At 37.0% G+C, this 25821-nt stretch overlaps 1 protein-coding gene across 5 annotated transcripts in view; it reads left to right on the plus strand.

Moving 5' to 3' along the window:
• cfap77 (cilia and flagella associated protein 77) overlaps positions 1-25821 on the plus strand; it is a 177901-nt gene that overhangs the window by 110559 nt on the left and 41521 nt on the right. For 4 of the 5 annotated variants that reach the window (XM_069887121.1, XM_069887127.1, XM_069887119.1 and 1 more), the window contains exons 5-6: positions 20974-21079; positions 21672-21773. In XM_069887121.1, coding sequence (XP_069743222.1) covers positions 20974-21079; positions 21672-21773 — 208 coding nt within the window. The remainder of the gene's footprint in view (positions 1-20973; positions 21080-21671; positions 21774-25821) is intronic. The other variant, XM_069887141.1, reaches the window with a different exon arrangement.

Genomic DNA, 25821 nt, shown 5'->3' on the forward strand with positions numbered 1-25821 from the left:
GAAATCTATACCCCTACCACATGTGACACTGAAACTTGCACCAGAACCTTCTTGTCCACTTGGGTTGCACATTTCAGAGTCCTGACCCACATCACCTCGAACCAAAATGTTTTCCATTCTATTGGCTAAAATTTTGGCATTGACTTTCAATAGGGAGGTCCGTCTATGAAGAGGAACATTCAGTTGTGTATTTACCTTACTTCGCAATTAAAGAAATACAAGTCTCATTAAATGAGTTTGGAAGTTTAGCCTTTTCAAATGAATCAGAAAACACCACCTTTAGGTAAGGTGAGAGCCGTTGAGAAAATAATTTGAAAAATTCCACCAGGAATCCTTCAGGTCCAGGGGCCTTTCAAGATTGTAATGAGGAAATAGCAGCCACTATTTCCTCTTGTGAAATAGATTCATCCAGTTTGATTTGACTGTCAATCGATCTAAAACTTTTTTCATCAAATTACTGTCATTCGTACATTTGGAGGAATATAATTTGGAGTAGAATCTTTTAAATGTATTGTTCATCTCCAAATAATCTGAAGTCATAATACTATTATCTTTGCGAACTTTTATGATGTGTCATTTAGCACCAAATTCTCTCAATTGGTTTGCCAAAAACTTACCATATTTATCACCATGAATGTAAAATTTACTTTTAAATTTCAAAAGTTGGCATTTAGCTGGATGCGTTAAGAGAAGATCAAATTTAGTTTTAAGTTCAATCCATTTTTTTTTAAATACATCTGACATTTTTTGAGCATATTGTTGATCTAACTGTTTAATTAACTCAGGTCTTTCTTTATTAGTCTTTTTTTTTTATTTAAAGTATATGAAAAAGTTTGCCCCATAAGGAAATCCTTCAAAGGATCCCATATAAGTAAACTAGAGGTCTCAGAAGAGAGATTAGTATCAAAAAGAAAACTATCTGATCTTCCATAAATTTAACAAAGTTGTTATCTGATAATAACACTGAATTAAAATGTCTTTTATCTCGAGGAAAATTAGGAAGGTTCCGAGACATTGTAACAGGGGCATGATCAGATATTACAATACTCCAGTATTCACAAGAATGAGTTAATGAAATTAAATTATTATCAATAAAAAAATAATCATTAGGTGAGTACGTGTAATAAATAGGGGGAGAAAAAAATATTCTCTATTGGCAGAGTAAAAGAAACACCAAACATCTGAAATGCCATAATTCATTAAAAAAGAATGTATTAATAGGGCAGGTTTGTTGAATGTAGCTCTGTTAGAAGATGAATAATCCAGGACAGAGTCCAATCAACAGTTGAAATCCCCATCTAGAATAAGCAAGTATAAACTTAAATCCGGCAAGGAAGTAAAAATAAATTTCAAAAAAACCCAGTTTCATCAACATTGGGAGCATAAACATTTGCAAAAACCACGTGATTATCATGTAATTTCCCTGAAACATTAACAAAACGCCCGTTAGAATCTAAAACAACATTATCTGCGTACCAATATGTTGTAGATAGGGTTGCCACACCCTAAGAAATTGTATGTAATTTTCTCCAGGGGAATACAACTCTGCATTTCCGTATTCCATCATGTAATATTTAGTTGGGATTCGGACTTCCATGTGACCATTATACACTTCCAGGCTACCAACAAGGCAACCATCACAAACTGAATTTGATATCTGGACAGTTTAAAACTTTCATTTATCTGTTTTACATGAAATCTTGTTTCCCCCCCATTTGAATTGCATTGATTGTTCTTGAGACTTCTTCCACCCTCACCTGCCAAGACAAGACTTTATGGGCCCTTTCCCCCAGCTCATAATACTGTTGTTTAGATCGTAGGATCATCTTTTCTATCTTGTATGTTTGCATTCTGTTATATTTGAACTTTTTGTTCATTAAATTCCTATTTTTTCCTCAGAGCCCAATCTTTGATAATTTTTTTTTTCCAATTGGGCTATTTCCTGCTCCAAATCATTTATTTCTTTCATATGCTCCTTTTTAATACCTTTGGTATATTCAATTATCTGGCCCCATAAATAAGCCTTCAGTGTATCCCATAGTAAGAAACTATTGGCAGTAGAGGGACAGTTTGTCTCACATAACAAATCTATCTGAGCTCTAATAAAGCTGCAAAATTCCAGTTTTCCAACAGTCACGAATTAAGGCACCATCTATACACTGTGGCCTGTTTACCTGGCATTGTAACAGACAGAGTCAAGGGTGAATGATCAGAGCTATGTACTCAGTCTCCATTATCCTACCCGCCAGTTGGATTGATGCCAAAAATAAATAAATTCTAGTGTGGGAATCGTGTTGTCTCGGATGTTGCCTTCTCCAGACATCTATTAAATTCAACTCTTTCATTAATGCCAGGGAAGATTTGGATGCCATGGCCCTTGTTACTTTCCTTGCTGACTTGTCCAAAACTGAATCGAGACAAAAGTTAAAATTCTCTCCAATCTAAACATTCTCACACCCCTGTGTAATTTTCAAAAATATATTTTGTATAAATTGTTCGTCATCAAAATTCGGGGCATATATATATATTCACAAGTGTCCATGATTCTGAGTATATTTGACAATGAATCATCACAAATCTTCCAGCTGGGTCAACAACCATGCCTCAGACCCCCAGCGGAACATTTTTTCCTTTGAGGATAGCCACTCCCATTGCTCTGCAATTAAAGGAGAACGTCACCACCTGGCCAACCCACTGACTTTTTAACTTTTACATGTTCTTGATTTGTGAGGTGGGTCTCCTGTAGAAATACTATATCTGCTTACATATTTTTTTAGGTGCGCCAAAACTCTTTTTCTTTTTATCATCCCTTTCATCCCATTTATGTTAAATTCACAACTTTAATTGTCTTATCCCCCATTACCCAAGAGACTCTCCATTATTTTCCTCCCCCTCAATCCAGCTCATCTTCCACAGATCTCTGAAGCAGACGGCCATGCTCCAAATAAAACCTAAACTAACTAAAACCAACAAATCTAAAAAAGAAAAAGACAAGGAATACCCCCCAAAAAAATCCCTCCCCCACCCCCCATTCTCTTCATCCTCCTTGATCTTCCCTTCCTCTCCCAACATCAATATCCAAGTTACTGGTGCCAACTCCTAATTATTTTGGAGTGTACCTACTGCATCTATCTTTTTTTTTTAATTTTTTATTTTTCACACCATAAATCACATTAGCCATGATATACACTATTTCTTTTTCACACATATACAGTGACTTTTTCTCCCCCCCCCCTTTCCTCCCAAACCACCCCCCCACCCCCCCCCCTCTCATCCATTTTAGGTATACAATCTAGGTTGCATTAAGCCAGTCAGACAATGTTGTCATTCAACATAATTACACCAAAAATTCTACTGAGTCCATTCTTTTCTTTCCTTCTCCTTCCATCAACTTAGGTACTGTTTGTCCCCGGTAGGTTTTCGCTATTGTATTTAATGTAAGGCTCCTATACTTGCTCGAATATTTCAATATTATTTCTTAACCTATCTGTTATTTTTTCTAATGGAATACATTTATTCATTTAAATTTAGTAGTTTCTTCCTTTTAATTTGGTTATGTATTCCATTAATATTTAAAGACATATAGTTCAGCGTAGCCCTTTTATATTTTGTTTATCTTCTCTTTCCGTTTTTCCATCATTACCTTTCCTCCTTTTCCATTTCTGTTTTCTTATTTTCAACTCTTTATAAGACAACATTCCTACAACATCCAACATTTTCCTTATTCTCCTATTTCTATCTTATTTATCCCCAATCTCCCCTTCACCTCCTGAGTTGTCCTTTATCCCTTGTCGGACAACCACATCTCCCCTCTCCATTTGGATTTGCGAATCCACTCGCAAGCGTCAACTGATTTTGCAGTGACTGCTATTTCCCCCCACCCCGCCTCCCCCAGAAAAGATTTCACTTTTCATATGTCACAAAGGTCACTCTTTTAATTCCCTCCTTATTCTCTCTATTCCATTACCTTCCCTTATTAATTCTTGTCTATACTATCTATATTTTCCTCTAAGTATGCTCATTGTCTCTATTCACTCTTATACCTCTTTACCCGCGTACATATCAATCGTGATCATTTTTACTCTCATTACCCGTCTTCATCCCTCAGTCTATTTTTGTCTTTACCCACATACATATCAATCGTGATCATTTTAACTCTCATTACCCGTCTTCCTCCCTCAGTCTATTTTTGTAATTGTTCTGCAAATTTTCGTGCTTCTTCTGGATCCGAGAATAGTCTGTTTTGTTGTCCTGGAATAAATATTTTCAATACCGCTGGATGCTTTAGTATAAATTTATACCCTTTCTTCCATAAAATCGCCTTTGCTGTATTGAACTCTTTTCTCTTCTTTAGGAGTTCAAAACTTATATCTGGATAAATGAAGATTTTTTGCCCTTTATACTCCAGTGGTTTGTTGCCCTCTCTTACTTTTTCCATTGTCTTCTCCAGTACCTTTTCTCTTGTAGTATATCTTAGGAATTTTACTACAATAGATCTTGGTTTTTGTTGTGGTTGTGGTTTAGAGGCCAATACTCTATGTGCCCTTTCTATTTCCATTTCATGCTGTAGTTCTGGACATCCTAGGGTCTTAGGGATCCACTCTTTTATAAACTCCCTCATATTCTTGCCTTCTTCATCTTCCTTAAGGCCCACTATCTTTATGTTATTTCTTCTGTTATGGTTTTCCATTGTATCTATTTTTTGAGCTAGTAGTTCTTGTGTCTCTTTAGTTTTTTTATTAGATTTCTCCAATTTCTTTTTTAAGTCTTCTACCTCCATTTCTGCTGCTACTGCCCGCTCTTCCATCTTGTCCATTTTCTTTCCCATTTCTGTTAAGGTCATCTCCATTTTATTTATTTTCTCTTCTGTGTTGTTTATTCTTTTTCTTAAATCCTTAAATTCCTGTGTTTGCCATTCTTTAAATGACTCCATGTATCCTTTAATAAGAGCAAGTATATCCTTTACCTTCCCTTTCTTTTCTTCTTCTATTTCTCTGTACTCTTCCTCTTCCTCTTCTTCTTCATCTGTTGTTTCTTTGGTGCCCTTTCCTCCTCTTTTTTCTTGTTTCTATTGTCTTCTGTGGTCTCTTCTTGCTGCAGGTGTTCTGCAGCTGTCGTTGCCGGCTGTGGAGATCGACTCCCCAGCTGGTCCCCCCTCCCGTCGGTGTGTTTTTTTTCATTCGCATCGCGCACTTTTACTCGGCTCTGCGAGCCATTTTTGTAGTCCATTATTTACCGACCTGAGGGAGCGGGTTTCTCTCTCCGCAGCGGGCCTCTTCGGACAGGTAAGGCCTTCACCTTTTTCCTCCTTTGTCTTCTCTTCCTCTCTTCTTACCGTTGCTTTCGATTTTTCTTTTTTTGTCGCCATCTTCTTTCCACCTTTATACTCACTTTTCTGTAACTTTTATTTCTGTGCCTTTGTGTTTTTCTTTGTTTTTCCCAACTTTTCTGGAGAGGGCTGGAGTTCACCGTCCGGCCACTACTCCATCACGTGACTCCTCCCCCTACTGCATCTATCTGATTCCTTCACTGTTCTTTCCACTTTCTTAGATCTCCCCATATTAATTCTTCATTTAACTTTAACATTCATCTTTTAAAACAATAAAACATTCCTATCTAAATTCTTATCATTCACAATATTTACAACCAATTATTACATTAATTCCCCCTTTTATGCCTTTTTTCCTCCAGTAGTATTTAGTCCCTTAAGGATAGCAAGGGTTTTACATTGCACATTGCCTCCCTAGTGTCTGTAAAACATTTCTTCTCCCCTTCAGGTCTTATTAAAGTTTTTGGGTGAAGGAGGGTGAATTTTATCCCCTTCTAATTTTTTGTTAACTTGGTCAAATTCTTTACTGCACCTTAACAGTGCAGTGCAGATAGAAGAGGACCTTCCTTCCTCCATATTCTGCTACCCACCCCCCTTTCCTTCGCTCCCACTGCCGCCACCTGCAAAATTCTCACTCTGACTTGGTAGCAAAGAAATTTGACCATGATGAAGCAGGGTTGTTGATCTGGGTCTGGTTGGGGGAGGGGGGAATGTGAGAGCCCTCTCATTTTCTAATTCTCCCCCAATTTTATCCAATCCCAGCACTCCTGGGATCCATTTTCTGAAGAATCCCATCGGATCTCTTCTCTCCACACCCTCCTTCACCCCCACTATTTTAATATTATTCCTTCTGCTACAATTTTCCAGGGACTCTCCCATATCTTATCCCTTTCCCTCACCCACACACTCATCACTCTTTCACTCTCTTCCAATCTCTCCTCCATTCTCTCAGATTATCCAGTCTTTATTTTATCACATTTTGGTCCATCACAAGTGTTTTTAACATTTTTTTTTAATTTGCCCCATGGCCTCCATGAACCTTTAACATTAAATTCAATCTTGTTTCAAAGTAGTCATTTAACAGAAAAAAATGTTATTCACAAGTGGGTAGGTGGTGAATGAACTCCCTAACAATTTCCACTGAAACAAACCATTTCTTATTCCCATTGGAGAGAGAGATTCTAAGACGTGCTGGAAACAGAAGGGAAGGCTTCAACCCCCGTTGATATAACTCTGACATAACTTCACTGTAGCTGGCCCATTTTTTTCATAACTTCAGGAGAATAATCTTCCATGATTCTAAATGTTCTACCTTGGTATTGCAAGGTACCTTTACGATGGGCTTCACAAATCATCAGTTCTTTTATTTGATAATGATGTGGGTGTATAACCACAGAACGTGGGATTTTTTCCTAATTTAGGTGTGGTGCAGCCACTGAATTGTTTGTATTTTATGTATTGTATGAGCTGGCCCACCCCCTGAACCTGTGACTCCTCCCTACTCAGTTGAGGATATCAGGGAGCTGAGATGGAGCTGCCCGGTCTGTGTCTATTGGCCAGACAAAGCCCACCTCATCAAAGCCACCTACCCCTTCAAGTGGCTGAGCATGGACTTCAAGGGCCCCTTTCCGTCCAACAACAGGAACGTATGCTTCCTGAATATCATTGACAAATACTCCCGCTTCCCTTTCACCGTCCCCTGGCCGGACATGACCATGACCACAGTCATAAAGGTATTGCATAGCATATTCGCTCTGTTTGAATACCCCTGCTATATCCATAGCAACTGGGGATCCTCATTTATGAGCGAGGAGCTGCGCCAGTACCTGCTGGCCAAGGGCATAGCCACGAGCAGGACCATGGGTTATAAGCCCCAGTTAGAAGGGGAGAATGCTATCATCTGGAAGACAGTCCTCCTAGCCCTCAGATCAAAAGGCCAACCCATCTCCTGGTTGCAAGATGTCCTCTCTGAGCCACTCTATGCCACCAGGTCTCTCCTCTGAACCACTATTAATGTGACACCACATGAAAGGCTCTTTTCCTTTCCCAGGAAGTTGGCGTCAGGAACCACACTGACATCTTGGCTGAAGACCCCTGGGTCCGAACTGCTTCGGAGGCATATCAGATGCCACAAGACTGACCCTCTGGTCGAGAAGGTCCATCTCCTCCACACTAATTCCCAATACGCTTACGTGAGTACCAGGATGGAAGGCAGGACACCATTTCCATCTGAGACCTGGCTCATGCAAGGGACCCCTTGACCAACCAATCAACATCCCCTCACAGTAACCCTGGCCAACCAGCCACACTAATTGCACCTGACGCAGCACCCCAACCCCAGACTGAGCAATTCAGAATCTTTACTGTTGTTATCAAAACACATGATTTCTTGTGGAGTTCTTTTTTCAGAGAATTGTTTCTTTATATAAATGATTTCCCTCTTGCACAAAGGTTTACACATTGATTTCACTCCCAGGCAAGGGTTATATGAAGTGACCATTTAAAGATAGATACAATAGAACTGGCCTCTTTTGACAAAGAGACAGTGAAGTGGCTCTTTCTCTTTGAAGCAACTGATTCTGTGTACCTCCCATGACAAGGAGAATTCAACACAAAAGTGATGTATTCTCCTCTCTCTCACTGAAGGGTTCTGTATTTCTCCATCAGTTAATGGCTGGTGCAATATTAAAGATGCCTTCTTGGAGGTGTAATAATATGAGATGATGTCCCTTCTGGTTCTGCTTGAAGTCTCATCTCTTCCAAAAGTATGAGTTGATGGCTCTGATTTGTCTGCTCAGGTCACACGTAGATGGCTTTGTGTGGACACAGATCATTGAATCAAAAGCCAGTTTGTTTGAATAGATGCCATCTCTTAGCAACACCATTGTCTTCAGTTTCAATGAAGATTCACTTTTATGGTTGCTTATGCAGCTTCAACTCTCAAAATGGTTTCTTAACATAGCCTCTGCTATTTACAAGATTTCAGAAATGTCCTCTGTGTGCCTTTCCCCATGTCCATCCCATAAAGTCCCTTTACTAAGTATATAATTTTATAACTAAAAGATTACTAATAGCACAATTCCGTCACACTAGGAAATATGATAAAGGAAAGGCAGCAGTTGTTGTCTACATGGAGTTCATTAAAGCCTTTGACAAAGTCCCACATGTGAGTTTGGTCAAGAAGTTCAGTTGCTCAGAAACTAGGATGAGGTCGTAAATTAGATTTAGACATTGACTTTGCAGGAGAAGATGAAGAGTGGTAGTAGATGATTGCCTCTCTGACTTGTGTGCCTCAGGTATCAATGCTGGGTTCATTGTGTTCTCATCTAATTCAATTATCTGGATGATAATGTGTTAAATTGGATCAGAAAATTTGCAGAATACACTAAGAATGGGGTGTAGTGGACAGTGAGGAAGGCTTTAAAAGCTTACAGCAGGATCTGGACCAGATGGAAAAATGGGGTGGAAAATGGTAGAAGGAATTTCATGCAGACAAGTGTAAATAGTTGCACTTTGGGAGGACAAGCCAGGTAGGACTTACACAGTAAACAGTTGAGCACTGCAGATTGCATTAGAGGGATTTGGGAATGCAGAAATATAAATTCCTTGTAAGTGATGTCACAGATAGATAGGGTTGTAAAAAAAAGCTTTTGGCACATTTACCTTCATAAATCAATGAAGTTGGGATGTCGGATGACGATTGAAGCCAAACAAAGCTATTAAATGGCATGAATCTATTTTAGTCTTAAAAATCATCGATAAAGATTGAAAAATGTTTCCCCAAAATCTTCTAATTTGGGGCATTCGCAAAATTAATCAAACTAAGAGTGAAATGCCAATCCTCATCTGAGAAGGTTATATTAAGATCTTAATATTTTTAATCTTAACCATTGAGGTTAGTTTTAAATCCAATAAATTATTATAAATACGTGATATTAACCCACTGTGAACAAACTGCAAATCAAAAAATATATCAAGAACATTTGAGTCTGCAATTTGAGGAAAATCTTGTAGCTTAGATTAGACAAAATGTATAACTTGCAAATATCTAAAAAAAATGTCTGTTGGAAAGCTTAAATTCAACTGACAGTTTTTCAAAAGAACAAAATTAAAAATTAGATATAATATCAAAGATAAAAAGTTCCAGTTTGAAAAGATATGTGGTCCATTCATAGAATATTATCATGGTTGGTAGTTTTAGGTTGTTGGGCGGCTCTGGTGGTGCTCCTTTTGGCTTTTGGAGGTAGAGATCCGATTCACTTTTTTCTCTTTTTTAAATAAGTGATCTTGATTAAAGGGAGGAGTTAGATTAGCATTAGTTTAGTTTTTAGGTTTTTTTCATGTTACAAGTTGAAAAAGATAAGTTGATTAATTGGAATTTATATATGGTCCTAGACTATAATATTAATTGATATTTTACCAAGTTATGAGTAGATTGCTTATAAAGTAATTCATGTGATTTTCATTTTTAATCTTAATAATATAAATTAATAATGAATAATGAAAATGGGAAACTGTTAATGAGAGCATTTTAACCAGTTATATACTATGTATATATATATATGTGTGTGTGTGTGTGTGTGTGTGTGTGTGTGTGTGTGTGTGTATTATGTTAATGCAACTTGTATATGAGATTATTATACTGAACTGAATAAAAATATTTTAAAAAGAAAATAAGTTGGGATGTTATGTTTAAGTTGTAAAAGACATTGGTGAGGCTGAATTTAGAGGATTTTGTGCAATTTTGGTCACCCACCTACAGGGAAAGTATCAATAAGCTTGATAGCATGCAAAGAAAATTTACAAGGATGTTGCCAGGACTTGAGCTGAGTAATAATGAAAGATTGACTAGGTTAGGACTTTATTCCCTGGAGTGCTGGATATGAGGAGAAATTTGATAGAGGTATACAAAATTATAAGGGATATGGATAGGGTAAATGCAAGTAGGCTTTTTCCACTGAGGTTGGTGAGACAAGGATGAGTGGACTGGGATAAGAGTGAAAGGCGAAATGTTCAAGGGGAACATAAGAGGGATTAATTTAATTTGGCATTTTGATTGTCACAAATTTGTGGGCCAAAGGGTCTATTACTCAACTGTACTAAGTTCTACATTTTAACAACTGATTTTACAACAAAAAAAATTAAAGAAAAACCAATGGTGCAGGAAGACATAAATACTTTTGTTTTAAAAAAATAGATGCACTATCAAGAATAACCTTTTCCTTTCTATGAGCTCTACCTCTTAAGGTGGTCAGATCCTTCCTACTCCATCCTCCCCTACATTATTGCAGCGATAACTCAGATTAATGTCATGAAATTAATCAGACAACTATCAAGCCTAATGAGTGTGGGGGAAGAATGGGAATGGATAAGAACTTTTTTAAAAAAAAAAATCAGCTCTTTAGAGCCAGACTAAAATGTATAAGTCCAAATATCTCCAGGAGACAATGGCATTGCAAATAATTAGGTGCCTACAGAGAAAAGTACCTCCTTTGCAGGTGATGGCAACAGCCTTAAAAAAAAAACAAGTCAACTAACTTCATTGGTAATGCTGCTTGGCAAGTAAAGCTGTTGCATCACAGACACTACAGCAAAAAAAAACTGTAGGTCTCCAATGTACCAAAAGTAATGTGCCTCCCAGCAAGTGAGGGATTGATTTTAATGTCAAGGCTCTTGTTGTAGCAACTTTTAACTCAGCTATAACATTAATTTATCATTATTGGGTAGCTCTACTGATAGGGTAACAGATGACAAGTGCAACTCAGTTTCAGCACTGAAAATGAAAACAAAAACTGTAGATGATAGAAATATGAAATAAAACCATCAATACTTAAAAGTCAGCAGGCCAGGCTGCATTTGAGGAAAGAGAAACTATGTTAATATGACAGGTCAGAGGCTGTCAGAACTGAGAAACAGAGATTAAAAAAAATGATGTTTTAAATTGCGGAGAATGTGGCAGGAGAGATAGATGACACACGGGAAATCTGTGAAAGGATGAGACTGGGTCATGTGTGTTAATGTACGGGGTACTTATGCTTTCTTGTTTGTAAAATGTTGAGGGATGTACACAGCAAGTCTAGATGTACTCATGAAGAGAGAAAAACAGAGTAAAACTCATAGTAATAATCGGCTCCAATGCAAATGGTCAGTTTTGATACAGACCGTTGCCTGAAGTTGAAGAATTCAATCATGAATCCATAAGGCTGCAATGAGCCTAGACAGAAGATGAACTATTGTTGGTCAACCTCATATTGGGCCTTATTGTAACAATGCAGAAGATCACAGATTAGTAGATCAGTGTGGAAATCTGGTAGGGAATTAAAGTAGCAGGCAACCTGAAACCCATTCACTCCTGCAGATTGGGTGATGATCCAATCTACATTGATTTCTCCAATGTAGAAGATGCAACATGTTGGACACTGAATGCAGTGCATAAGATTCCAATTCATGTAACTTATTTTTCTGTCTATATCAGAACTAGTCATCTCTGTTGTAAGTCACTACCTGTGATTTTGGCTCAATTTTTCTCTCTTCATTTGCACAGCCTGACCTGCAGTGCATGACCCACCACCCAGATTCGATTAGAAAAGGTCACTGTCTTGATGCATATATTACTTGAACCTTGTGAATTTGCATTCTTCACTCCAACAGGTTTTCTCTCATAACTACTTGACTTGGAGATAACTTCAATTGGCACTTCCTCACATCCTCCTCTGTTTCATCACGAATGACATCCCCCACAAAATCTTTATTTATGGTACGTCATGCCTCGCCATCAACAAATATACTCCATCTTAATGTATGGTATAACTCTCATTGAGAATCACATCTTCTTTCCCCCTTACCAAAAAAAGTGCAATGCATGCCAGGGAGAAGCTAAAAACTGGAAGTGGTTCTCTAGTCCTTGGCCAGTCAACATGTAGAGGAAGCAGATCTGGAGGTTATTGGCATGACTGTATACATTCCATGGAGGATGGAGAGATAGAAACTAGTTTCCCCAATGACAGAATTCTAAATCTTCCAGCCATCTTGCTCATCTGGAGTGGATGACACCAGCATGTGAAGTGTAATCAAAACTGTAAAATACCTTTGAAACTTCAAATTTATCTCTTATCGCCCATGGTTCCTGACATCCAGCTGGATTAGACGTGCTGCAAACAGCTCCTGTTCCTGGGATTGTGCACGTCCATTCCAGTCCTTCTGTGGGTTTCGCCAAACTATCACCTGAGCAGCACTCATCTTGATGTCTCCACACTGAACTACTAACTATAATAAGTAAGTGGGCATGTCAAAAACATTTGTGCCAAAAGCAGAAATGACAACGTTGGCACAAATCCTATCTAAACTTTCTCGGAAGTTTCTTAGGAAAAAAAATAACTAATACAGCTCCACTGAAGGAGGTCTTTTACAATGTCACTTAAGAGTGCAGCTCTGAAGCAGAAGTCTTCAGTCCCCATTCATTGGCCCTGTGTTGTTGCCATGAAAGTATGAGAAATGTATTTCCTGCATAAAATTCATAAACTGCTAAGGGATACCCTCCAAATAAAATTCAAAATAATACAGTTGCCAAACTACCCCTTTAGGGGGTTAAACCTTGAAGTCAAAGTGTGAAATCAAAGTGGAAAATGCTGCAGTAGTCAGCAGGTAGCAGCATCTATCGGGAGAGGAACAATGTTAATGTTTCGGATCATCTGATAAAAGAAAATCAATTTGTAATGTGAACTCTGTTTCACTCATCACGGATGCTGCTGGAACTGAAGAGGATTTCTGGTATCTTTTGTTTTTACTTCAGCTTTCCAACATCTTGACCTTTTTTAAAATAAATTTAACCCTCCAAAGTACTACAGACCCTACCTGCTATTGTGGGTTAAAATATTCCCAAAGTCCATCCTATGATTTTCCTGTTAGTTCCTGCTTAAGTCACTGAGCTATTGACATTGCAATCCTATTTTTAATTCAAATTCTGTTTTTAAAGCAATTAAGAAAAAAAAGTTATATAGGGATATAATTATAAAGAAGCATTTTCATTCCTAATTTCCATAATTTTGAAGTCCTCTGTTTTATGTTTGGAAAATGAAGCTTTATAACTGCTGAAAGCAAAGACGACATTAATGAGAAACATTTACGCTCATGATTTCTTTTGACTGGCAACTCCTCATGTAACCCAAACCTTGTTGTGATGACAGCTAAGTTGATGGGTAGTTTGCTTTGTTCAGTATGATATGGATGATGTCACTGCATTTGTGAATGGTTATAAACCACATACGACTTCCTAAAATCTCTCAATTTGGACCCTTTAAGTGCAAAACCAAAATAATAGTTTAAATAAAAAATAATAGTATTCAGATCACAGAATGTTAATTTTTTTGCATATGGAATTCTATTTCTTACATTTTGTCTTTGACCCTCATAAAAAAGGACATTTTTATTCTGTCCTTCTTTTCAGGATCAGACACAGATTTATTCCCTCCCTGATGCCTATGGTGTTCAGAACTGGGAGGGTCAGAGAGGTGGGAAGAGTACAATAATAGATAAGATAGTGGCTCTCAGGGGACTTGTCCACTGCACACTCTATCCATCAGCCGCCTCTTTCTCTTACCAAGGTCAACACTAATGAGGATGAGCCAGGGTCTCAGCCCCACGGGATCTTCCAATCAGCTCCCGGCAACACTCACGCATTTGCACTTACAAGCAACCACTTGCATACGACAGAGATTGCGACAGAAAACAGCAGCTAAATCATAGACACCTGAGAAACTGTAGTGTTTCTCCACCCTACTCTATAGGTTCATATTTAAAGTTTAAAAGAAAATGCTGCCTAATGTGAAATTGAAAGCTTACTTCTGTCAAATCCTTGTTTTTAAATGGCCACTGATTTATTAACAATGTGCTACAATCAATTCTATTTTAGTGAGTACTTAATAACTACTATAGAGAGTTCTTAACTTGAGCAAATATTTAAATATGCACCATTGGATAATTCACTGTATGTACTTTTGGCTATAAATAGATACCAGTGCTAAAATTGTATTCCTTAAGTAAAATCTTGACACTTCAAGAGATGTGAATGATCATACAAATAAACTTCAACTGTGTTGATAAATCTCTTTTTATATTTTAATTGTTTTTGGCATGTGAAATTCCCGGCAAGTCAGGATGATCAGAGATTTGGAGGGGAATCTGCAGGTGGTGGTATTCTTATGCATTTCTATCCTTCTCCTTTTTGCTGATAGAAGTTGTCTATTTGAGGTGGCATTGGACTAGCCTTGGTGAGTAACTGTATCACATTTTTTGTAAAAGATAAACTCTTTAATCTGAGTGCACCAGTGGTAGAGGGAGTGATAGTAGGATGATGGATGGAAGATAAACCCAATGTATTGTTTTCTCCTGAGTAGATTGGGCTTCCTAAGAATTGTTGGAGTAGCACTCATCCAAGAAGTAATGCATTCCATCAGTTTTCCAGGTTGTGCTTTGCAAAAGTGAAAAGGTTTGAGGGTTTATGGGAGTCAGAAGTTGAAGAACACTCAAAGTCTAAATTGCTCTTGTAGCCATAGAACTTACTGTTGTCCATTCAAATTTCCAATCAATGATGTCTTCTGGGATTTTGATGGAAAGGAACTTGCCATTGAATGAATATCAAAGATGCATGTTAAGACATCAGCTTGTTGGAGATGATCATTGCTATTTATTAGCCTAGCTGTTGCTACATGCAGGCATGAATGGTTTTGTTATCTGAGGAGTTGCAAATACAAATAAATATTGTGCAATCATCAGCAAAAATCCACATTTCTGATCATAAAATGGAAGGAAGGTTGTCAATGGGGCACAGAATTGATTGTTATCCAATGAAGAAAAATCAGATGGTCCAATTTCCTTCTACAAGCAGTTAACAGGTTCTCCATTTCGAGTTACAGCACCTGTCTAGTTACAATCCACGCCGTGGACAAGATTTTCCAGTGGAAGTGCACAATCGCGTCCTTGAGACAGGTCTTACTTGGAGCAGATTTCCTCCGGGCACATGAATGTTTGGTGGACATGACCAGATGCCATTTGGTGGATGCTACCATGTTCAAGTCATATCCTGTTACTTTGCAGCATGATAGATTATAGATATGATTTTGAGAGATAAATTGGGGCACGTTTTTTAGTGTAAGTCACATACAAAAACTTTAAAACAGATCTTATTTAAAATACTGGAGTTCTGCTCATGCTAGACATTTTGGCACCAAGAGCCTTTGCAAAATTTTTGGTGTGTGCCCAAGAGACGTCACTAATGGATCTTTGTTTACAAAAAGGCAACAGATGAAAGAACTCATTAGAGCCACAGACTGTCTGGAGTGGAACTTGTTGTTCTAAGTGGGTCATGTAGTTTTGCAAGCAGAGAGAAGAAACAGGCTTCCTCTCAAAGAGAGGGAGGAGAGGGAGAGGGAAGGAAGGAGAGGGGAGAGATCGGTTCTGCAGTTTTACAGTCAGCAGCAGCAGCTGGGACTAGAACAGGACAAGCTGGAAAGCTTGTGGAAAACGCATTTTGAAAAAGGGTTGTGAGTGCTTAGTTCACCCTGGTCCAACCCCTTGTGGTTCATGCAAGAGGAGAAGACTGGCTGTCTAATGTTTCACTTGAAATAAGGGTAACAAAAAGGAACTCTGTGATGACCTGAAAGAAAGTTATCATCTGGAGATCCCTTATGAGACAAGTTTCTTTGGCAAGTCACTGAAGTGGCTGATGGAAGTAAATGTACAACAAATCTCTCTCTGTAAACCGACAAGAACCTTCCTGAGCGGTAACCATTTACCTTTCAAGCACCAAAGCCTGGTGAACTTGATACATGTTAAATTCTGTGCACAGTATAAGAATTGCCTGCAACCAGTGAACTTGGAGGAATGAGAAGTGAGATTGGACTGTGAACCAAAGAACTCATCTGAACTTACACACACATGCACTTAGAATTAGAAGGGGGTTAAGTTAGGTTAGTTAAGTCAATAGTGATATGTTAAAGTGTGATTCTGTTTTCATGTTTAAAGATAATTAAAAGCAACTTTTGTTTAAGTAACCATTTGTATTGGTGAATATCTATTGTTGCTGGGTTTTGTGTCTCTGGGCTTGTAACAGTGGTCTACTGTGGAATTATTATAAATAAATCTTAAAGAATGTTCATTAAAGTATCAGTGGTGTTATCTCAAAATATAGAATCATTTTCTGTATGGATGCAGATAACACCTAGATTGACTTCATCACCTCATCCAGCGATTCTCAACCTTTTATTTTCAGCTATGCCCTTTTAGGACTCTGCAGTCAGGTTTTGTTGCTTTCTTCCATACTTCTCTCCTACCCACTATACACTGTGGGCGCCCCTTATTAAGGACTTCACTCTGTGGCTCCCATGTGGTCCGGGGGGTGTATGGCCCCCATTGAGAATGGCTGACTTAATCCATTGGCACAAAGGTGATTCCAACAATTGAAGCACATATCAGATTTCAAGAGCTTGATTAATTAAAATCTAGCTGTGGAATGGCAAGACCATTTCTAACCACCTTAGTTAGTCTTTGATTTCCTATTCATTTCTTTGGGCTTGATTCCATCAACATAGTACTGTATCTGGGTAAGGCATGATCTATACAAACTACACAGCCCTGAGCTCAGTGTCATACTCCATTATATTTTTGGTGCTGGAACTGCTAGCCTTCAACTTCTGCAATATTTTCCACATTTTCTCTTCAGTTCTCTTATTAAAACTCATTTGATGCTTTCATTCACCTGAGTTTCACAACTTTAATGTTTTATAATTTAGTCTCCAGTTATAACTTGCTACTAATTCAAATATGACCAAATTTTTGCCAATTACAGCATCCCGTACCTTGATGTATCATGTTCCAAGATTCTTAAATTTGTTTCCAAATCATTTTGTGACCTAACCATATCCAGTATTGGTGATTTTGTTCCTCATTCTTCCAGTTTTTGTTCAAAACTGCATATTTTCTGTTGGATGTCTCTTCATCCCTCCTCCCCCATTTCGACAAAATGAGTGTTCATTTGGTCACTCTCGACTGTCCTCTAAATTCTCTTTCTAGTCCTTTCTGCCACCATCCCACTACCTAGCAGGCCCCCATCTCCCATTTTCTCCTGCTTTCAAAGTAACCTGAAATCATTTTTTTTTTGTTGTTTCTCTCCCTCTTCTCATGCTTGCTATGATTCTAACTTTTTCTTAGAATAAAGTCCCTCATTATCCTTCCGTATTTTATGTGTGAATTAAATCATTCTGCAACTACTTGAGCCATTCATGCATGTGACTCCAGTATAATCACCACATCATCTAAACAAAAAGGTTTGTGCTAAGTTCATTCCGCTTGTGCACTATATAGTGGTATCTACATGCTATATTCTTCTACTGAAACTCTGCTTCACTCTGCTGCGAAAATTTCACTCCGTGATTTCAGCAAATAGAGGCAGTGCACTAACTTTGATGTTTTGTTAGTTTGGTGTAACAGTCAAAGAAGAGTTTTCAGTCATTAAACTTTTCTTTTTATTGTGATGGATAGAAAGTGAGAATTCATATGTTCTACAACAAATCTTATGTCACCAGGATGATTTTAAAACCCTCACAAACCTTTTAAGTTAGTGCAGTCACTCTACTACATTAGCAAACGTATACACGGGAAGATCCCACAAAATTAATAAGCAAGTCAACAGTTTTCAGCAACACCAAATGAAGGATAAACACTGAAAAATATCTCCTTTGAATTATTTCATGGGAACTTTTGATCCATTTGGGATGGGAAATGGATTTGTGGTTCAGAATCTCATCAAAATATAGCACCTTGGATAAGGCAGTATTCACTTAGTTTTGTGCTGCAAATATCAGTACAAAACCAATATTTTCTGAAAGTCTTAAGACTGGAACATAATATATTGCTTGAAAAATGTAATCTCTATGATTAATAAAATGATTAATTCTGAAGAGTGTTAATATCTTGCACACTTTCAAACAAAAGCTTCACTACATCCCAGCTTAGATTTTATTGTTAAAGTGACTGTAGAATGAATCTATCCTCCACCATCAACTTTGATTTTATTCCCACTGTTAATATAACAAGAATATTCTTATGCACTGAACATCTGTAGTTTGAAATTTCCTTCCTGACTAAAAGGACTATCTATCTGATGTCACATGTAGTCAGTATCAGTAGATTCACAGTACATGTGCTACATCATAATAACTGCTTTAATAGTGCACACAGATCTTTATGGAAAACACATCTGAGTGATACATTATTGCACACCCCTAATGAATATTTTAACCTTCTTCGGCTTAAAATTTTCCAATAAACCACAAACAATTAAAAGGCCCAATGGCCCTCCTCCCCTAATTAGTCACAGTATCCTGTTCATGTGTGTATTGCTAAGTACTTCAATTACCATCCTGCTACTGTCCTTGTTAGTACAGACAGACTGAGCCAGAAGGGAACAATTAACTGAATAGAAGCATGCAGTGTGCAGGTGGGAACCTGCATTGTGTACCTGGCCCCAGAAAGACAGTGTTACAACATTGCACACTCTGCCAGCTGTGAGACAGAAAGAATGGACCATGGCTAGATTTTGAGTTTCTCCATTCAGGTACTAAAGGTGAATGCTTATTAGTGATTATATTATGAACATGTCTGCTGCAATAATAGCGACTTCTCACAATTCAAATAAGAAAAACACATTAATTCCTTGAATCCCTTACATTTCACAAAATATGCGCATATATTTTTATAATATACATCTGCAAGAAAGATTTTCTACAAATCTTTACTAGTGAATAAAATAGCACAATTACAGAAGTCAACTGAACCATGAAAGATTTTTAAAACATTAATTAGTATATACAGAATAAATATAAAAAGCTAACTTTTCTGTGGTCCTGCTTTTCTAAAAAAGGTTTTAACTCTATATTTACATTTTTTGATAAATGCACCAAATAAAGCTCCCTCGCATCTCCAATGCAGTAGAATTTCTGATGATTATCAATTTAATTGTTCAGTTTCAGTGGATGGGCCTTTTGCTCAAGAACACCAATGTGATATATACTTCAGTATTTCTAGTAATCGACCACAGATTATCACTTAGTAAATCTGTCATAATCACACTGGGAGCATTGGTCCTACAGTGAGCAAATTTTGACTGTATAAAATATTTTTGTGCCATATCATTCATTAGACCAATCTGCTACCTACATGACCATTGCCAAGCCTACAGCCTAATGTCAGCTTGCAAATAGTTCCCTATTAAATTGCTATTATTATTTTAAAACCATAAGGGTGATGCTAAAGTAGCTTATACCAAATAATCTCACTTCTGGTTATGTTGCCAATTGGAAATCATTAAAAATATGCTCTGTCAATTTTTTCTTCATCATCCAGGCTTCTTGATGCAATTGCCAACTGAGGATCATTCCAAGATTTCTAATATTTTCAATTCTCAATGTAATCCATGCCAGACTGCATACTTCCAAGTAACGCATGTCATACTATTTCTGAGTAAACCTTCAGGATTCATTCTATATTAATTTTCCAGTACTGGTAGTACCATACAGCAAAAAAAATGGAGGAAAAAAGTAAAGCAATTGTCAACACTAAACAATGCTTCTGCGTCAAAATATCAGATTAAAGATAAAATGCGTCCCCAACATCCTAACTCCACCATTCTTCAACCACCCCTCCCCATCTAATATGCATACACATAAAATATAAACAGTTTGAATATAAAATCAGTTGAAAGTCACAGGAGGTGATTCCAAGGCATAGCTTAATCTCAGGACTTCAGGGACCAAAGGCAGCTGAACCTGCTGTTTCATCATTTACGTTATCTAAACCCCTGGTCTTGTATCAGTTCTATTTTCCTATTATAAAGTCATTTTAAATCAGCTTTACAACATTTAGAAGAAGGTATCATATAAGCAGTGTTTTTGTGAGCACTGTTAGAAGAACTTGGAGAACTAAATAGATGTTTATGTTTATGTAACTTCTCATTTCATTCATCTCAGAGCTTGACATAATGAATTATTTGTGATTTTTTTATTTATTCATTTTTTTTTTTAAATCCAGGCATCATTGGCAAGGCCATTTATCGTTCATTCCTTATTGCTGGAGGAGGCAGTGATGAACTGTATTGCTGTGGTTCCTTGGTATTTTTGGGAAGGCTTTTCCAAGAATTTAGAGTTAGACCCAGCAAATGAATAATGATTTAATGTCTTGAGTGATGTTGTATGAAAAGAGTATTGTTGTATATAATGTTACATACCTTCATAGAGCTTTACAACACAGAAAACAGGCCCTTCAGCCCTTCTAGTCTGTGCTGAACTATTATTCTGACTTGTCCCACTGACCTGCACCCAGTCTCATCCAAATTTTTCTTAAATGTTAAAATTGAGCCCACATTCACCACTTCAGCTGGCAGTTCGTTCCATACTCCCACCACTCTCTGGATCATAGATCATGATCTTTTCCAACAGTGAATAACTGGTGCAAAATCTAGTGAGTTTTTTTAATTCTATTTTGGAAAGTAACCAGATTTCATTCTCATTTCCCACCCACCCCCACAGTTATACAAAAGAAAAACATCAGTGGAATATTAGTCAATTGATTTGTAACAATTTTTTTCCCAGCCCTTCAACTCCAATGTTTGACCTACTGGAACATAAATTTCAGCAAAAATGGATAGAAGAACAAAAAGCAAAAGACCAAATGAAGAAGAAAAAGAAGACTCATCAGGTTTGTTTGCAGTCTTGCAGTATAAATACATTATATAAATAATATCTCTAGCCAAATTTTGGAACATTCAATCATATTGCTCTTATCTTTTGTGCAAAGTAAATTTCAATGGTTGCCAAGCCTAAAATACTAAGTGGAATATTCTCATGCTAAATGCCATTATAAAGTCATTTGTAAATCAGCTTAATGAAAATTAATTTTATGGTATATATTTTTTACTTGGGTGAACAGTTGTAAAGAAACCAATATTTTAAGCTATTTTTCTGATTATTACAGCTAATGAAACTGAAAAGTTAATTAAATGTCAAATAAGGAGTTTGATACAATTAATTACATCTGATATTTAGATATTTATTTTGTAACCAGAATATTGCTATTGCATTATGCTGAGGTAGTGGCCTAGATCTTCCTCCTCTTGGTTGTGTATCAGTTACAATAAAATCATAATTAGATATCATCATTATATTATCTGATTAATGATCCAATAGATCCACATCATAACAATTTATGTGGCCTTAAACAGTTAGGTGTGATCTGATCATGGAATTTCTAATTCCAGTAGTTTTCATGCACCTAGGTTTTGTGTTTATAGACTCACTTTGTAAAGAATTATCAGACTCGTGCAGCATTCTTGAGCAAAGCCGTACCACAGGTTGATCCTCCCCCAATAGTGCACCCACTACGCTATCAAAAGGTGAGATGGTTGATTTTTGTATTTGAATTAATAATTACTAAGTATGCTGCTCAGCTTTCAATGTGAACTGCAGAGCTAGAGAATGAACAAATATACAATTCTAATTTCTCAACAATCTAGATAGATGGGGTGGTAAATCTGGTCAGAGGAATCTGATAAATATGTACAGTAATAAGCCACTTTTGCTACACAAGTCCAGAATATGACTCTCTCTCCATAAATCACCATTTATTTACAGTTGAAAGGTCCCAATTCTAACAAAAGTTCTTCAACCTGAAATGTTAAATCTGTTTTTTTTTTCTCCTGCAGAACAGTCTATGAATGTGAGTTTTTTTCATGTTTATCAATATTCCTCTGCAAAGTAATTGTCACCGCAGATCATTTTCCCATACCTTGATGAAGGGCTCAAGCCCAAAATGTCAGTATCTTTATCTTTCCTATATAAAGATCATTGTTTGATCTGCTGAATTTCTCCAGGATTGTGTTTTCGCAAGAAGTTACTTGATCTTGATTCACAGATATTTCAACAAAGTGGAAAGCTCTTAAGTTCAGATTACATGTTGACTTGTACATGTATATAAAAAAAAGCCAATGAAGAGTTTAAATTTAAATTTTAAATTTACATTTAACTTTTTCAAATTTAAATTTCAATATACTGGCCATTTTGGTGCCCGAGCCCATACTGCCCAATTATACCTAATTAACCTACAACGCCCAGTATGTTTTGAACAGTGGGAGGAAATCAGGAGCACCCAGAGGAAACACAGTCACAGGGAGAAGATATTAACTCCTTACAGACAGTGCAGGATTTCAAATTGGGTCCTGATTGCTAGCGCTGTAAGAGCATTATGCTAACCATGCCACCCTAAGATCTTTCACCTGAAGTATTCATTCTGGTCCCTTTTCCACAAATACTGCCAGATATGCTGAGTATTTGAATTGCTTCTGTTTTTATTTGAAATTTCCAACATCTACAACTTTTTTCTTATTTCCAATGATTTTTTTCAGTCATATTCCATTAAATTCTCTCTTGCACTATGATCAATTAATGGAGACTCTGGAGGAATGGATTATGATTTAAACAAAACACATACAGCAGGATTTTGAACTGTACATCTAGAGAAAGAGAAAATTAAAGTCTTGACTAATTATGCCAGATTAGTCACATCAACCAGAGACAAATTGGAGGACCCCAAATTACAAATTCAAGCAGTTTCTCTGGCCTTTGAGGTTTGGCACTGATACAAAAGAGGGCTTGGAGATGAGGATCAGTGCCTGGGGTTGGATCTCCAAGTAAAATGAAGAGGGCAGGAAACTTTATCGTAGATATGGCACCAGGGTTTTGGGAATAGTAAGGGATTGTCCAGAGGATCAAGGTTAGAGCAGGTGATTAATCCAGAATCTTCACCAAAGATCTGAGCCAAGGGTAGGAGCGTATGACTAGGTTAGGTGGCTGAGCTTTGCCGCAGGGGATCAGAAAGTCTGAGTATGTGCAGCGGTAAGGGAATCAGAGGTCTAAAAAGAGCATTGCATAGGGAAATTATATCATTTGTGCAGGTGAGATTCATACAAGAAAGTGACTGGTTAAATTTCCAAAGTGGCGTGAAGCAATTGAGAAATGCTCATTAACATCTGAGTGAAGTTAATTTTCTGGGGAACAATAAGTATTATGCAATAAAATTTCCCAGCCAAAATCGTACAAATGCTATTTATGCAGCTAATGAGAAAGGATTTTACAAATCTCTGGAGGTCAATACATCAAATATTCAACTTTCCTTTGATATGAACAAATCTTGTTTCATATTTTAGAGAAAAAAAATGTGCAGCTCACTGCACATGGAGATATCAACAGATTCTAAAAGAAATTTAAATCTCTCTAACACTGAAATAAATGCATCAGTTACATTTAATTGGATTGTATTTTATTTCTACTTTATTCAGTTTACCATATCTATTATAATATGTTTGCATTGTTTATCAAGGATCAAAACCTATGTCTTTGTTTTAAATGCATGTGACATTTAAATGTGCCTATGACTGGCATAAACATCAGTTTCCATTTGCAAAAAAAGTTCTGATATATTTAACTTCTTATCATTGAGTGCCTTTTGTTAGATTTTAATCAAAGTTAATAGGCAACAAGTTTTTTCAAAAAAATAGCCCTCAGTTGTTCTGAGAAAAGGACAAATGATGGGATCTGCACTGCAGATGTCACAAGGATGCTTAGAATGTTTTATGTATTTATTTAATAAATACCATTTTGTTTATTATAACTACATGCATGGGATAAATCAACTTAACAATAGTATTCTGAAAAAACAATATTTCCTTATCTCCAACTTGTACTGAAAGAAATACAAGGATTTTTTTTCTCCTGTTTTTCCATTTGTTTTATCCTGAGGACTCTGCATTTATTTATTCAGAGTATGATGGACACACAACCATGTTGTGAATGGGAATTTTCTGCCTTTAATTACAAAATATTAATTCATGTTGAAAAAGAAAACGTTGTTTATTTATTCTCTTTCGTTATGGAAGTATAGGGAATTCTTATCTTGTGTTTAGTTTACCATCTTTCCCTTGTTGCTGGTGGATTGTAATCAAAGGTAAGAACAGAGATTTTTCCCTTGACTCATCTCATCAGAACAAATTTACCATTATGGTATTGTGCCTGATAAATGGTATTAGCCACTAAAATGACTTGATAATCATTGTGACCATAAGGTATGATCAATCAGGTTACACAGTAAACAGCAAAAGCACTGCTTTCGAATGGTGATTTAAAAGCCAATGTTAGATTACAGCCTTAAATTAATACACAACTCCATACTCACACAAGACAGAATGATTCCAAAGCAATCATACATGAAGCAAGCAATGTCCAAGAAATACCAGTAGCATAGACTGAGGGTACAAATTGATTTTCCAGTCATGTAAAGTTTTGTCAAGGTTTTCATGCCTTCTACTTGAAAATACTTTGATTATTAATTCAAGTCACACTTAATGATGTAATAGAGTAAAATGATGGGGGTGGGGAGGGAAAGGGCAGAAAGTCTGGAACAAATAGGGCTGAAATAGTTCATCTCATCATTCAAGGAGTACAACACTTGTTTGCAATTCTGCAAATGATGGCAACCACACCTGGTACAGTGATTCACCTTACTACAGTTTGCATAAAATGGTTTATAGTATTGAAAAATTCAATTAATTTGGTGATGTTGCTCCTTTACATAAAACAAAAGCAATTTGAAACCTAGCACAATACATTACAGGCTGAATGTGTTCAAATATGCTGCAAGTATTCATTGTACAAATTTAAAGGATTAAAATGGGAAGAAAATAGACAGGGAAAACTCAAAAATAAAAAGGATCTTCAAAACTGTTGTCATTGGAATATGCTTTGAAGGAAACAAGCTGTGTCCAAGCCCCATCCGAAATTTCTCTGCATATTACATTTTTCAATTCCTTGGACACCCTGTAAGTATGTGTCCCATTAGCATATGTCAGTAATCATTTTATAAGTTGCCTGTCAGCCCAAAGCTGTTCTACCAGGTAATGTCAAGGAAAGAACACGACCCTTCAGTGTTCAGCAGATTGTGTGAATCGCTGGAGATCTGAGGGGGCAGCTTACACACCGTACTCAATCCCTCATCCTCTCCGTCTCTTCTGCATTTCTGAAACTCAAACTGCAGGGAGATAACCATCTGCCTTTCTTAATGATGGTATCTTAGGTCTTTTCTGCAAATAAGGTAGATGATAGCAATTGCAGCCTTAAACAACTGAAGAATGGATTTAGATTTATTCAGTGCCTTTAAGAATCAGGTTTAAATGTACTCCGCATAGTGATATGACTGCACTGTGTGATAGTGAAAATGACAACTTTTCTGCAATTACCAATCTACTCTCCCAAACCCATATCTCTTACACCCTTATCCCTATTAAAATTATTACTCACCTTCAGCTTGGACATTCTCTTGTACTGCTTTCATCTTAGCTCTCTTGATCCTAAGGAACACACAGACTTGAATGAATACAAAGACTTATTCAG

The sequence above is a fragment of the Narcine bancroftii genome, chromosome 1 (assembly GCF_036971445.1).
Source record: "Narcine bancroftii isolate sNarBan1 chromosome 1, sNarBan1.hap1, whole genome shotgun sequence".
In the NCBI taxonomy this organism is placed as follows: domain Eukaryota; kingdom Metazoa; phylum Chordata; class Chondrichthyes; order Torpediniformes; family Narcinidae; genus Narcine; species Narcine bancroftii.